The sequence below is a fragment of the Ahaetulla prasina genome, chromosome 5 (genome assembly GCF_028640845.1).
Source record: "Ahaetulla prasina isolate Xishuangbanna chromosome 5, ASM2864084v1, whole genome shotgun sequence".
Classification (NCBI taxonomy): domain Eukaryota; kingdom Metazoa; phylum Chordata; class Lepidosauria; order Squamata; family Colubridae; genus Ahaetulla; species Ahaetulla prasina.
The window spans coordinates 70,433,674-70,448,684 of NC_080543.1; the positions used below are offsets into that span (position 1 = coordinate 70,433,674).

The window sequence follows — 15,011 nt, forward strand, 5'->3', positions numbered from 1 at the left end:
AGATAGGAGGAGAACCACCGATAAACGGTGCCTCCCACTCCCAATCCCTCCAATCGGCGCAGCAGGATACCATGGTCGATGGTATCGAAAGCCGCTGAGAGGTCTAATAGGACCAGGGCAGAGGGACAACCCCTATCCTGGCCCTCCAGAGATCATCCACCAACGCGACCAAAGCCGTCTCCGTGCTGTAACCGGGTCGGAAACCGGACTGAACGGGTCTAGATAGACATTTCCACCCAGGTGGAAGGGAAACTGATATGCCACCGTACTCTCTACAACCTTCGCCGCGAGGCGAAGGTTGGAGACCGGACGATAATTACCTAAAACAGCCGGGTCCAGGGAAGGCTTCTTGAGGAGGGGCCTCACCACCGCCTCTTTCAAGGCGGCCGGAAAGACACCCTCCACCAAAGAAGCGCCAGAATCGCCTGGAGCCAGCCTCGTGTCACCTCCTGCGTGGCCAGCACCAACCAGGAGGGGCACGGGTCCAGTAAACATGTGGTGGCATTCAGCCTCCCCAACAACCTGTCCATGTCCTCGGGAGCGACAGGGTCAAACTCATCCCATACAATGTCACCAAGACCACCCTCAGCCGTCTCACCCGTATCACCGCAATCTTGGTCCAAACCATCCCGGTTGAATGATTTTATCGTATAGATAACCGTTAAACTCCTCAGCACGTCCCTGCAGCGGGCCACCCCGCTCCCCGTGGTGTGGGAGGGGGCGGGTCACCCGAAACAGGGCGGCTGGGCGGTTATCTGCCGATGCAATGAGGGAGGAGGCATAGGTACGCCTCGCTTCCCTCATTGCCACTAGGTAAGCCCTAGTATAGGACTTCACTAGTGTCCGATCAGCTTCTGAACGGCTAGACCTCCAGGAACTCTCTAGGCGTCTTCTCCGGCGCTTCATCCTCTCAGCTCCTCGGAGAACCAAGGAGCTGGTTGGGACCTGCGCCGGGTCAGAGGTCGCAAAGGCACGACCGGTCTAAGGCCCCGCCGCGCCCGCTCCCAGGCCGCAACAAGTTCCTCAGCCGAGCCGTGAGCCAGACCCTCAGGAAATGGCCCAAGCTCCGTCCGAACCCCTCCGGGTCCATCAGGCGCCTGGGACGGAACCAACGTGTCGGCTCCGTCTCCCTGCGGTGGTGAATGGCGGTCAGAAAGTCCAGGCGAAGAAGAGAGTGATCTGACCATGACAAAGGTTCAATGACTATTTCCTTTAAGTCCAGATCTCTCAACCACTGACCAGAGACAAAAATCAGGTCCAGAGTGCCACCCCCAACGTGAGTAGGGCCATCAACTACTTGGGTCAGGTCCAAGGCCGTCATGGAAGCCATGAACTCCCGAGCTACCGTCGATGACGAGCCGGACGATGGCAAGTTAAAGTCCCCCACGACTAAAAGTCTGGGGGTCTCAACTGCCACCCCAGCAAGCACCTCCAGGAGCTCGGGCAGGGCAGCTGTCACGTAGCAAGGAGCCAGGTACGTGACCAGCAAGCCCATCTGACATCTATGACCCCATCTCACAAAGAGGATTCGCACCCGCAATCTGAGGTACAGTGGTCTCCCTCGGCTCTAGACTCTCTCTAATCACAACCGCCACCCCACCACCCCTACCCTGGCCCTCGGCTGATGAAATGCTCGAAACCCGGTGGGCACATCTGAACAAGGGGCACGCCCCCTTCTGGGCCCAACCAGGTCTCCGTAACGCCCATAAGGTCCGCGGCACCCCCCTGAATAAGGTCGTGAATTAGGGGGGCCTTATTGGCCACGGACCATGCATTGCATAACATCAGCCAAGGCCAGGGCCCTGAGGATCCTGACCATCCGGGAACGGGAGAAGTTTGAGGCTCGGGCGCGCGATCGCCTGTAAGCATCGGCGCGCACCCCTAACACGATATGAGCCCCACTTCCGCCATATCTGCCCCTCCCCTTACCGTGGAAATAGCACCACCCTCGACCAATGGAACACCGACTCCCCCCATGACCCTCGGACCCACCAACCCCCCGCCACGAGCATGCGCAGGAACTGGACTCCCCCCCGACGGGTTACCCCCAACACCCACCCCTTCCCTCCCACCCCCCAACCCAAGCCCGTCGGTTTCCTCCCCTTAAAATCCCCTTTAAAACTCCCCTTAAAAAATCTATTAAACTTAATCAAAGCTCATTCTTATATAAGAATCTGTCTCCTATTTAAGAATAAATGGAGTTTGAGGCAGAAATGGGATTGTAAGCAAAAAAACAGTAAGTTTTGAAAAGTGATTAATATATATTAAGAATATATATTATATTAATGGAAAAATTCCAGGGAATACAATTAAAAATACTATCACAGACTTAAAATTAATTAAGTATAAATTAAAGAATATTTAAATAAATTATAATTTGTCTACATTTACAAAATATTTAATAATTCTGTATAATAGAAAATATCACAGTACTATGTCATTGTTGCAATGAAAATAGATTTTTTTATTAAAAAAACAGAGATTTTAAAATATTTTTGTATCATTCAAATTGCAGGTGCTTTAAAAGTCACATAAACATTCATTTGATTTATATCCCATCTTTCATTCAAGATAGCCTGGCAGCATGAATTTTCTTTGAAAACAAAGAAAGTCCAGTTGCCTCTTGGAAAAGCATCTTTGGATGACTGTGAAACTCCATAGACATTTAGAACTGTATTTTCCCCCCAAACTAAGCTTAAACCCTGTAGAGGTGGGGGGGGTGCTTTTTAAATTAGCATTTAGGTGCTCCTGGGCTGTGCAAAGTCTGAAGGACTTGTAACATTTTTGAAGTATGTACAACTTTATTGTTGTACTTTAAGTGGTGCAGTAATTCTGCACCATACTGCTGTTCCAATAGAAGCAACACAATTATATACTGCTGTTCCAATTGTGTTGCTTCTATTTTTTTTCAGATTGCACAATTTATCTGTTAGTAAGATAAAGAAAATTTGAAAATTTAATTAAACTTCTTAATTGCTCCCTTTTCAAATCCTTTGGCACCTGCTCTATTTAAAAATAGGTGCAGTTTCTTCTCATATTGAGGGAAGCAACACGTAAGTTTAATGCAAGCCTCCAAATGATGCTTGAAATGAATGCATAGACAATTAAGATACTTCTTCAAACATTTTAAACACCTGTCAATCATTTCCATTCAAGTGTGGTGATCAAAAGATTTCTTCCTGTTTCTTACAGCTTAGTATTGTAAAAGGTAAAAATGTAATAGCCACAATTACATTAAATAATGATGATGATGATGATGTAATAAATGTAATATAAAGTCCTTGAATTTTGTAATTATACAAAAAAACTGCAGATAATAAATGTCATGCTTATTCTACTCATTTATCCATAAATATTATTAAGACTGACTTACAGAACTTATGTGCTTTAATCTAATTCACATAGTTAAGGTACTGGACCTGAAAAGATGAATTGCTCTTCCATAAGGATGAATCAGGGCAAGCCAATTAACTTTATTAAAGGATCAATATGTTTGCACAGAAACTTTCTTGTAAATCTAATACTAACTGATTCCAATGAATAGTAGCAGGATCATGCTTTGCTTCCAACCACTACTTTAGTCAAAATTCCCATGCAGTAGAGCATCCTGACAAAAATCCATAGAGCTTCTTATTTAAAGTGTCATGAGTAAATTATCAGTTAAGTTCTAAGTGAAACTGATTCAAAATGATTACCTGAAAGATCTTAAGTTTCAACACCCTCTATCATGTGGACACACTTAAACTGACTGCATTTAAGGATGTTTTCATAAGAGCAGTATTTGGATACACATCTAAATCATTTGACTTATAAAGACTACATTTTCTGTATGAACAGTCATCAATATTAGGAGATGGATAGTCTTCCCTCTTTAGATTGAATAGATAATGAAGAGAGGCAGAGGCATTTCAGTTGGTCCATCCTAACTTCAGAATGTACATCAGAAGCCACATGAAAATTTATTTGTTCCAAACATTTAATTTACATCATTGTTTATATGGTTATGTGTGTATGTGTATGTTGCATAATTGTTTTGTTTGCAATATCTTCTAATTTTGTATTACTCTAAATATCGTATGAATCATTTCAGACTAAAAATTATATCAGTAGAATTGCAATTTCCACTACAATTTTAATGCCACAAGGTCCCGTCCCCGCACAGCAGTTTCCAGGACATACAACCATGGAGATAATCTAAGCTCCCTGCCAGCTTTTCACACTTAAAGTTTTTGATAACAAAATATCATCAAAGGTTTGTTTACCTTGAATCCAAAGGGCAAAAACCCTCCCAAATCCCTGCCACATCTTGCACATGGGAAAGCATTTAGATTGTGCCTTAGAATGATGCAAGAAAGGGAAATTAAAAAAAAATAAAAAGATATGTATCATCTTGTAGATTAATATGTAGCAGGTAGAGTTTTGTTCTTGTAAATCACTATTTTTAGAATATTAGACTTACCTATCCATAATAAAGTATGTAATTGGTATAGCAAACAGGCAAAATAGAATTAAACTATTCCACTACTGAAAAATACACTGCTTATAAATTAGTGAACTATCATAACCAAGGCTGTTTCTTAGAAACTGTTATAATTTGAGGACAATAATCTTACTGGAACAAGGGAAAAATTGTTAAGAAAAATATGGTGGACAACTATTACCCATGCTGAACCTCTTACCACACTCTAGGTTCTAGTTCATCAAGCAAGGGAGTGATATCAGCCTAACACAGAAAAAAATTAGGAACATTGGATCTTCCTGCCCATAGCCCACAATCAATTGTGTCAGTCTTAATACACCAAGGATAGTAGAATATTTGTACAGCCTTTCACATGGCTTTTAATGAAAAATCTCTCTCCAGAAGTAAAAAAAGAAATTGACTAGGAATGATAAAATTATAGGAGAAAACAAGAGAACCCAACGTCTACACAGAAAATGTAAAACATAATTAATACTAGCTATACAATTGCTTTAGACCTTCCTTGAAAAATGGTTAACTTTCAACACATGTTTAGAGTTCACTGCAAAAAAGGATGAATTGAGTGGCTTTGATACTACTAGGCAGGCCCTCCTTGCTTTTCTTTCTTCCCCCTCTCCCCAATACTATTCTTTAATGACACATGAAGGATAATTAATTATTAAAATAATAATTAAAACATAATTAAATTTGTGGAAATATGGACTGTGGCTTTGCCCAGTCATGCATTCTGCTCTATCTCATAAATTGAGCCAGCCAGGAAACCAAGTTACTTCTGCTTAATCATATTTTCCTAACAGGCATTATGAAATAATGAATATTCAATCTAGTTTTCAACAGTTGTCGCATTCTACAAGGGAATATCCCATTTATTCATATCTCTAAAGTCTCTTAGCACACTGAGATAGTATCAATTTATAAAATACTTTAGGAAGCATGTTATGTCATTTTTTAAAAAACTGCAGATTGTTAAAACCAGATGGGATTTAGCATTATTAGCTTTTAAAATAGAGTTTGAAAAACTAGTAATTTTCTGTGTTGAACCAATGGGATGGTAAACATTATTTTAAAAAGCAATATTGCATAAGTATATTCCCATACAATAAAATTGATCATATATAGTGCATATAAAAAAATCTACAATGCTTGTTAAAATGCCAGGTTTTTGAGATGTAAGAAAGTTAGACTATATAGATATATAAGCTGTACCATTCAGTTGAAAAACAAATTGAAATCTTTTTTGGGGAAATAACAATAGAACTAGAATAATATGACTGCATAAGTGTGCATACCCTTATACTAGTACTTTGTTGAAGCACCTTTTGATTTTATGATAGCATTCCATCTTTTGGGGTAGGAGTCTATCAGCATGACACATCTTGACTTGGGAATCTTTGCCCACTCTTCCTTGCAAAAGTTCTCCAAATCTGTTAGATTGCAAGGTCATCTATGCACAGACCTCCTCAGGTCACCCCACAGATTTTCAATTGGATTCACGTCTGCTTTGGCCAGGCCATTCCAAAACTGATTATCTTCTAGCAAAACCATTTTTTGGTTGATTTGGAGATATGCTTTGGATAATTGTCGTATTGAAAGGTGAAATTCCTTTTCATCTTCAGCATTTTAGCAGAAGCCTAAAGGTTTTGTGCCAAAATTAACCGATATTTGGAACTGTTCAATATGTCTAGTTTAATGAAAAGAAAAACTAGGGATGACATGATAGCAGTATTCCAATATTTATGGGGCTGTGACAAAGAAGGAGAGGGGGGGTCAACCTATTTTTCAAAGCATTTGAAGGCAGAACAAGAAGCAGTGGATGGAAATCAAGGAGAGAACCAACCTAGAACTAAGGAGAAATTTCTGACAGAACAATTATTCAGTGGAAAAACTTGCATCCAGAAGTTATGGGTGCTCCAACGTTGGAGGCTTTTAAGAAGAGATTGAACCACAATTTATCTGAAATGTTATGGGGTTTCCTGGTTGAGCAGGGGGTTGGACTAGAAGATCTCCAAGGTCCCTTTCCAGTTATTATGTTATTTTGTTCTGTTCATAATTGCCTTCACTTTGACTAAAAAGCCCCAATTCCAGCTGAAGAAAAGCAGCTCCAAAGCATAATACAGGTAATCCCTGGGTTGCGAGCGTTCCCTTAGCGAATGTTTGAAGTTACGCAATCAGTGCCCCTAGTGTTTCCGAACAAGGTCCGAAACTACGAATCTTGCAGCATCACAGGAGTTGTTCACCCTTATGAACAACCACAGGGGCTCTGCAACATTCATCTTGCACGTTACCAACGTCGTTCAGCCATCCAGAGGCCTCGTCTGGCACCTTGCCGGCTGAAATGGAGTTTCTGAGGGGTGGATCTGCCCCTCAGAAGCCCTGTTGCAGGCCGAAATGGGAGGTCCGCATAGGGCTCAATCAAGATTTGGAGGGGCGGATCCAGCCCCCAGAGGTTCAGATCCGGCCCCTGGAGGCTCCATTTCAGCCTGCAACGGGCTGGGAGAGGTCGTGGAGGGCCAAATGGAGCCTCAGAGGGGCAGATTCAGCCCTCAGAATTTTAGATTCAGCCCCCAAAGTTTCCATTTCTGCCTGCAAGAGGCCGGGAGAGGCCCAAACAGAGCGCATGAGGCTGGAGAGGAGACAGCTTGCTAGATCTTCACATGGTAATTGATCCGGGACGCCAGGTTGGGGGGGAAGCAATTCTGGGGTGCAAGAGGTATTTTAGTGGGTTGGAGAGGCCTTGGGTGGTCTTAAGCAGGTGGCCTCTTCCCTTGGTAGGTCCCCCAGGGCCTTCCCCACCCTTAAATGTCTTATGTGCACTTAATGAGCCTCGCATTCCATTAGCAAATGCATGGGCAAAAGGAGGGAGGTATGAGATTCACTCCCACAAATCCTCCAGTTACAAATGGAATGGGCAGGCTCCATTACATTTGTAACTTGAGAACTGCCTGTACTGCCACCACCATTCTTCCCTGTGAATTTGGTGTACTATGGTGATGTACAGTGCTTTTGCGCCAAACATTGATTTTGGAATTTCAAATCTTCAACCTTGGTGTTATCAGACCATAACACATTTTCCCACATGCTTTTTTCAAATTGATGTAGGTTTTTTTCAAAATATAACCAGGCTTGGATGTTTTTCTTGGTAAGAAAAGACTCCTGTCTTGCCACCCTACCCAACAGTCCAAACATATGAAGAACATAGGGGATTGTCACATATAATAACAACCAGTACTTGCCAGAACTTCCTGCAGCTCCTTTAACATTGCTGTTTTTGACAGTGTCTCAGACCAGTTTTTTTATTTTTTCATAAATTTTGGAGGACATCCTGTTATTGGTAATGTCACTGTTCTGCCATGTTTTCTCCACATGTTGATGACTGTTTTCACTGTGTTCCATAGTATATCAAATGCCTTGAAAACATTTTTGTACCATTCTCCTTACTGATACCTTCCAACAATGAGACCCTTTTGATGCTTTGTAAGTTCTTTGCAGACCATGACTTATAAGAAACAACTGAATAAATGTCAGAAAAATCCTACTAGCACACCTGATCTATATATAGGCTTGATCAGTATCACTTTAATTGATGGCAGATGTGTAATGGCTAGTATTTAATGTCAGTTTGGATGTGATCGGTTCATTCTGAACACAGCACATTTATACTTATAAGAGCGTGTGAACACTTATGGAACCACTTTATTGTAAGTTTTTATTACTATTTTCCCCCTAAAAGATTTCAGCTTTTTCAATTGAATTGTACAGTTTATATGTTATATTAAAGATGGACATTCTGAAGTGATTATTTATCTTGGTCTGATATTTTACATCTCAAAAACCTGGTATTTTAATAGGGGTGTGCAGACTCTATGGCCACTATAACATAGTGATTCCTATGGACCTTGGATTAATTTCCATTCAGAGGTACAAAATGGTCTGAAAATCAGGAATATAAGGTTTCAGAAATGCATATTATGCATATGCAGAACATGCACAAGATTCAATAAAATACATGTGTCTGCACAATTTTTTGCTTGAAAGTAATGTGGGAGTTTGGCCATTTTCTTGCAGGTGATCAATCATTGCATTCTGATGTTTTTCCTAATTTGCTTTATATCCGCCACTTCTTGTACCAGTATTAACGATGAATGATTTGTTGTATTTTGGTATATACAGTATTTTGTAATTCAAATAGGAAACCAGCTCTGTGTGATATGATTCACCCATTGAATGAAATTTTTCTATTGTCTTCCTTCAATTAGCAATAATAACTTAAAAGTTAGCATAAATATATATAACTGGTTTAAATCTTCATTTTGGTTCAATAAAGATCTTCTCTGAGATAAATTCATGTTTATCAGCATTTAAAACTTCTTCTAGTTATACTATTAATTACAATTGATCCAGTTAGGTGTCACAAAAATTGATTAACCTACAAATACTTTTGCAATAAAGCCTGCATATTGTCATACACATTTAACTTTGGAATGTTCATGCACGTAGCTTTGAAATTGTTTTGCAGTGTGGTGCTAATGAAAAGTGCTTTTCAGATTTTATACTACTGATCGTGCTGTGTCAAATAATTCCAAATTATTTGATACACTTCTTGTGTTTTACCTCATTTTTCATAATTTATTGAGGATACCTCCTTCCTGAAGAGCGTATTGTATTAATTGTATTACAGGTAGTCCTTGAGTTAAAAATGTAGTGGAGCCTTCCTATTCCATTTATAACCCGAGGATTCATGGGAGTGAATCTCATACCTGGGACACGATCACTTCCTCCTTTCACCCATGCATTTACTAATCAAATGCTCAGTTCGTTAAGTGCACATGAAGGCCATGGGGAGCCTAGGGATGGAACAGTCCACCTGCTTAAGACTACCCAAGGCTGCTGAAATATCTCATACTCCCTACAATTGCTTCCCCCAACCTGCCATGCCAGGTCACTTACCGTGCAAAGATTTCTCAGCCGCACATGCCCCTCCAACACTCTGTTTTGGTATGTGCAGGTCTCACCCGGCACAGAGGGGCATCCCTCCGAACCTCCATTTTGGCCTGCAAAGTGCGAAGTGGAAGAGAATAGGCAGGACAAATGTTGCAGAGCCTCTGAGGTTCAACAGCTGCCATGGCTCTACAACATTCGTAGTTTTGGGACTTGTTTGTAAACACTAGGGGGCGCTTATTGCATAACTTAGAATGTTCGCTATGGGAACACTCGTAACTCAGGGATTACCTGTAATTATGATCTTTACAGATATTCACAAGACAGATCAATTTATGTCTCTCTCTCTTTTTTTACAGGCAACAATGTAGTTAGCCTTTTCCACATGGCAGATGACTTGGGCCGAGCAATGGAAACCTTAGTAACAGTGATGACTGACAACAAATTAGTAGAATAACAAGTTCTATTTTACAACTTCAGGCATAACCTGCATGGTTTTTATAATATTCATATGACGGAGGATTAGACTATAAGAGTTTACATGAAAACAAATCTATATTTTTGTGAAGGATAGTGGTACTATACTGTAGATTTCAGTAGTTTCTTAAGTCTGTTATTGTTTTGTTAACAATGGCAGGTTTTACACATCTATGCAATTGTACAAAACATAAAGAAAACTACATGTAAAATCTTGACAGCTAAATAACTTGCCATTTCTTTATATGGAACGCATTTTGGGTTGTTTAAAAAGAATTTATAGCTGTTATAAAAAAAGATTGTAAACGAAGTGTGCTTTATAAAAATGTTTATATAAATCCCTATAAAAACAAAGAAAAAAATGAGGCAGTGCATTTGTTTAGCATCACTTCAGCTTGATAATTATACCCGACAGATATTCATGTTCTGTGTTCTTTTCCTTAAAATCAAACAGAATTTCTGCAACACCAGTCAGCCTACATTTCTTCTTGTATGTGACTAGCTCTTGCTTTAGTTATTATTTTCCAAAGCTTCCAGTTGAGATAGCTTTCCATGTCCTGAGCAAGTCTATCCAACAAGAATTATCCAGCTAGCTGGCAATAATATGAAAGAGCACATTACATGACAAATATCAGAATTTGCAAAAATAAGACAAATTGAACTCATATTCTAAGCTCTTATTTCCTCTATACTTTGGATCTGAATGTTAAAAGTAAACACAAAATAGGAATTGCCTTATTGAATTATACCAGTGGACTTAGGTGTCCTTATCCTGCCTCCGGCATTGGCCAGCACCTTAATGGTTCAAAGTAAAAATATGATTTGCTTTCATGCCCTGTAATGCCACTTTTTATCAGATATTCTGCATCTGTGTTGTATTGGGATGAAGATTTGACTATAGATACCAGTCTGTGATCTATTTAATATTTAGATTATTCATATTATTATTTAATATTTCATTTTTATAGAAAAAGTATTGAGTATAGAAAATTGCCTAAATTCTTTAAAACACACAAAGCACTAGTTTTTTCCTTGTAACAAATTCCAAGGAGCCTCACCAGTTCCACACCAACAGTAATAAAACTGAAAGTGTGACACAATGGTAAATATCAACTCTATCAGTTGTTTAAAGTAGTCACAGTGCTTCATGAGAAGCTGATTGTCCAAAATGAAATTCAGCAATCCTACTCTACAAGTAATGCCACACAATTAACAATGACTCAGGAGAGAGATAATAAAAAACAGATGTTAAAAAACAGTCCCTCAAGTTTACTATTATAAAATCTTGAGATGTTGTTAACAAAAGCTTCATCATTTCTTTTTCTTTTTTGCACCAGCCTTTAATTTCATTGTCTAAAGACAGATTTTTACCATCTAATAAATGTTAATTCTTTGCAAAAGTTAAATCTTTTACCTCTTGTATGGTATAATTAAAACACAGGAGAAAAATATATTTTATTTTTTAATGCTAGTTAACATTAAATATGGGTAGTCATGGTATTTCTACCTCACTTTCGTTTTGTGGTGTTCTGACAATTATGTAGAGAAAGTATGCATTGTCAACCACTTCTCCATTGTGTAAACTGGTGTTCTTTTAATACCAATACAATATAAATCAATTAAAATTTAGCAAATCTCAAAATCCATACATTTTCATGCTTTTTTAAAGATTTTGGGCACAATTCAGTCTAGTATGAGCACAGTGATTACCCACAAATAAATTAGTCTAGAGTTTTAAAAAGCCCTATTGCCTGCTCTTTCTTTAATGAGTCTTGTATGCATCTTCCTGAGACAGCAAGCTTTCCCTTTCATTCAGGAGTATTTTCTTCACTTCTGGGGATGCACACTAAGATGAGCATTAAAAGGGCTCTGTTATGTCCTACAGGAATCCTACTCTTTGTCAGGATCGCACTGATGCAATGGTAGACTGAATCATAGGCTTCATATACGAATGAATATCCTATATATTTCATAGCCTTTATGTAAGATTTTACAGATTCAATTATAGAATGGGGTTATTCTTTTCTTTTATGCCTTAAGTTCTCTTAAATTTTAAAAGATTTGAGACTAATAGAGTGCACAACTATTTTCATCAGGGTTATTTCTTTTTTAGACATTAGTTTTGAAGTGAGTCTGTCAAAAATATTTAAAAGAGTTTAAGAGCTTTATTACTGCTTTTAGAGAGTTTCTTTGGAACTATTTCATGTTCCTTATATCCATACACTACTAAACTATGAAGCATTTTCAGCATAACCGAATATTGTCTGGCATGTTATACCATTTTCATGCAGTACTGATTTATTGGGTATCATTTATTGTGTTCTAACATCAACACTAATATTTACTAATTATTTTTATAAATTTCAGTTTTACTGCATTTTTCACAGCATATTGAATTTTACCAAATATATGCCTTACTTACTGTATTATATACTGCTTTACTGTGTATATCAATAAAGCATGTAATTATGTTATAAAGAGTGCCATTTTTACTAATATAGCAGCACTGGATTCTTCTTCCACAGGGATGTCAGTAGGAATAGCATAGGAGGGAGAGAAGCTACAGAATTACATCTGTGATGCATACTTGCACATATATTTATTTTAACTTGCACTTTGGAGTCAACACTGCTATTAAGTGGCATTTGAGAGGGACAGTTATAGCTACAGCTATAACTACAAAGCAAGGAAGCTGACAAACTAAAACCTACACAAAAGCTGGCCAAAATGATTTCTCTAATCTTCATCACTTCACACTTAGAATCCAGTTCAGGGGTGAAATTCAGCAGGTTCTGGAGAACCGGTAGCGGAAAGTTTGAGTAATTTGGAGAACCAGCATATACCACTTCTGGCTGGCCCCAGAGTGGTGTAGGAATGGAGATTTTGCAATATCCTTCCCTCAGGAGTGTGGAGGGAATGGGGATTTTGCAATATCCTTCCCCTGGAGTAGGGTGGGAATGAAGATTTTACAGTATCCTTCCCCTGCCACACCCACCAAGCCACGCCCGCAGAGCCGGTAGTAAAAAAAAATTAGAATTCCACCACTGATCCAGTTCAATAAGAAAGAAAAAATATTCAAACATTTGAATATTCAAACAGCTAAGTATATTTCTTCAGAATAAATTTAGATTTACATCAGAAGTGTGCAGTGCAGTAAGGTGAATGATCTTCCAGCTGACAAGAAAGAAGACATGCTTGATGGAAACATCTCTATGTATGAAAAATCAGAACATGAAAAATGGGTGCAGAGAAGGGTGAAAAGGGAACAGTATATAGCAATACATTTCTTCATCCCTTGTTTTGAAAATATAACAGCATATTGAAAGGACATGGTATTCTCACATGATGCTCTCACATGAAGATGGGTGACATTCCTCTTAAAAAGATGGGATTGGATCCATGGTTAAAGCCAATCTACTGGTTAAACAGGCCTTCAGAATAACCTAACCTAGATTAGTGGATATTTGCTTGTTTAATATGCCACCCATCTCACTGTTGAAGCAACTCTGGATGTCTTATAAAATGGTAAAATGATAATATAAAAACAATTAAAATTAATTGGAATATAGACCAAAAACCAAGAGAACAGAAAGCACGGGGGAGGGTCTTCTCCCTTATCCCATCACCTACCTCCAGCATAGAGGGCCCCCATCGGGCCCCAAGCTACACAACTCAGCCAAGTTTTAAGGTTCTTCTTGAAGTCCAAGAGGGTGGAGGCAGATCTTATCTTTGGTGGCAGAATGTTCTAAAGAGGCTACAACAAAAAGGCTCTTCTAGACCCCACCAGCCAAAAGACCTTCATGGATGGGAACCATAGCAAGCCCTTAAATAAGGGCCAATTCCATTGGACTGAGCACCTCAGATATCCTGGACCCATACCATAAAGGGCATCAATATTTCCAGCAAAAAAATAAATAGATGTTCATTATTTTTAATTACTTTATTTTTGCATTTATTTAATTGGATAAAATAGCAGGCTTAAAAAGAATATTATTTATCTTAGTCTTCAATTTATTCCATAAGAGTGCAAAAATTATTTTGCCTTATCTAATGCCTAGAAAGTTTCAAATCATACTTCAGAGCAGAAGATTTAAAACTTTAAATTTTATTTTGTAAAAGAGTATTCTGAATTACATGGCAGGATACATATCAGGCATTACTGTAACTACATTCCTTTCCTCTGAGAAAGTGTTTGTCTTAAGATAGTTGCCATGGGTACCAAGGCAGCAAATGATAGTAATATCAAGGCAGATTAAAGACATCCTATGATAATTTATATTAAGACCTCAAAATGAGTTATTTCAAAAAATAGATTATGGGTATGTTTCTTAAGTATATCACAAAAGGAAATGCCATTATTACTACACATTAGTATTGTGAACAATTTCCTTGCATATACTATACATTTCTTTAACGTAAAACATGTTTTTAATTTAAAAACATGGTAGATTGTTTCTAAAAGTGCTATGTCCTTACATTGTATACGTTTTCCTCAGAATATTTGTTGGCTTTATTGTTTTTTTAGCCTTTTGATAAAATTGGGAAACAAATTAGTTGTCAATATCTTTATACAAAGATATTGTATAAAGCAGGGGTGTCAAACTCAAGGCCCACGGGCTAGATGCAACCTACAAGGTGCTTAGATCTGGCTCGTGGGGCCTTCCTGGAAACAGCAAAGGACCAGCCTGCTATGCCTCTGCCAGCAAAAATAAATAGATGTTCATTATTTTTAATTACTTTATTTTTGCATTTATTTAATTGGATAAAATAGCAGGCTTAAAAAGAATATTATTTATCTTAGTCTTCAATTTATTCCATAAGAGTGCAAAAATTATTTTGCCTTATCTAATGCCTAGAAAGTTTCAAATCATACTTCAGAGCAGAAGATTTAAAACTTTAAATTTTATTTTGTAAAAGAGTATTCTGAATTACATGGCAGGATACATATCAGGCATTACTGTAACTACATTCCTTTCCTCTGAGAAAGTGTTTGTCTTAAGATAGTTGCCATGGGTACCAAGGCAGCAAATGATAGTAATATCAAGGCAGATTAAAGACATCCTATGATAATTTATATTAAGACCTCAAAATGAGTTATTTCAAAAAATAGATTATG

At 38.5% G+C, this 15,011-nt stretch overlaps 1 protein-coding gene across 11 annotated transcripts in view; it reads left to right on the plus strand.

Moving 5' to 3' along the window:
• The window catches only part of DMD (dystrophin), a 1,918,566-nt gene extending 1,906,191 nt beyond the window's left edge, over positions 1 to 12,375 (plus strand). For 6 of the 11 annotated variants that reach the window (XM_058186507.1, XM_058186500.1, XM_058186499.1 and 3 more), the window contains one exon: positions 9,778 to 12,375. In XM_058186507.1, the coding sequence (XP_058042490.1) occupies positions 9,778 to 9,875 (98 nt within the window). In that variant the 3' untranslated portion in view covers positions 9,876 to 12,375. The remainder of the gene's footprint in view (positions 1 to 9,777) is intronic. The other 5 variants (XM_058186504.1, XM_058186503.1, XM_058186505.1 and 2 more) reach the window with 3 other exon arrangements.
• The last annotated feature ends 2,636 nt before the right edge of the window (positions 12,376 to 15,011 follow it).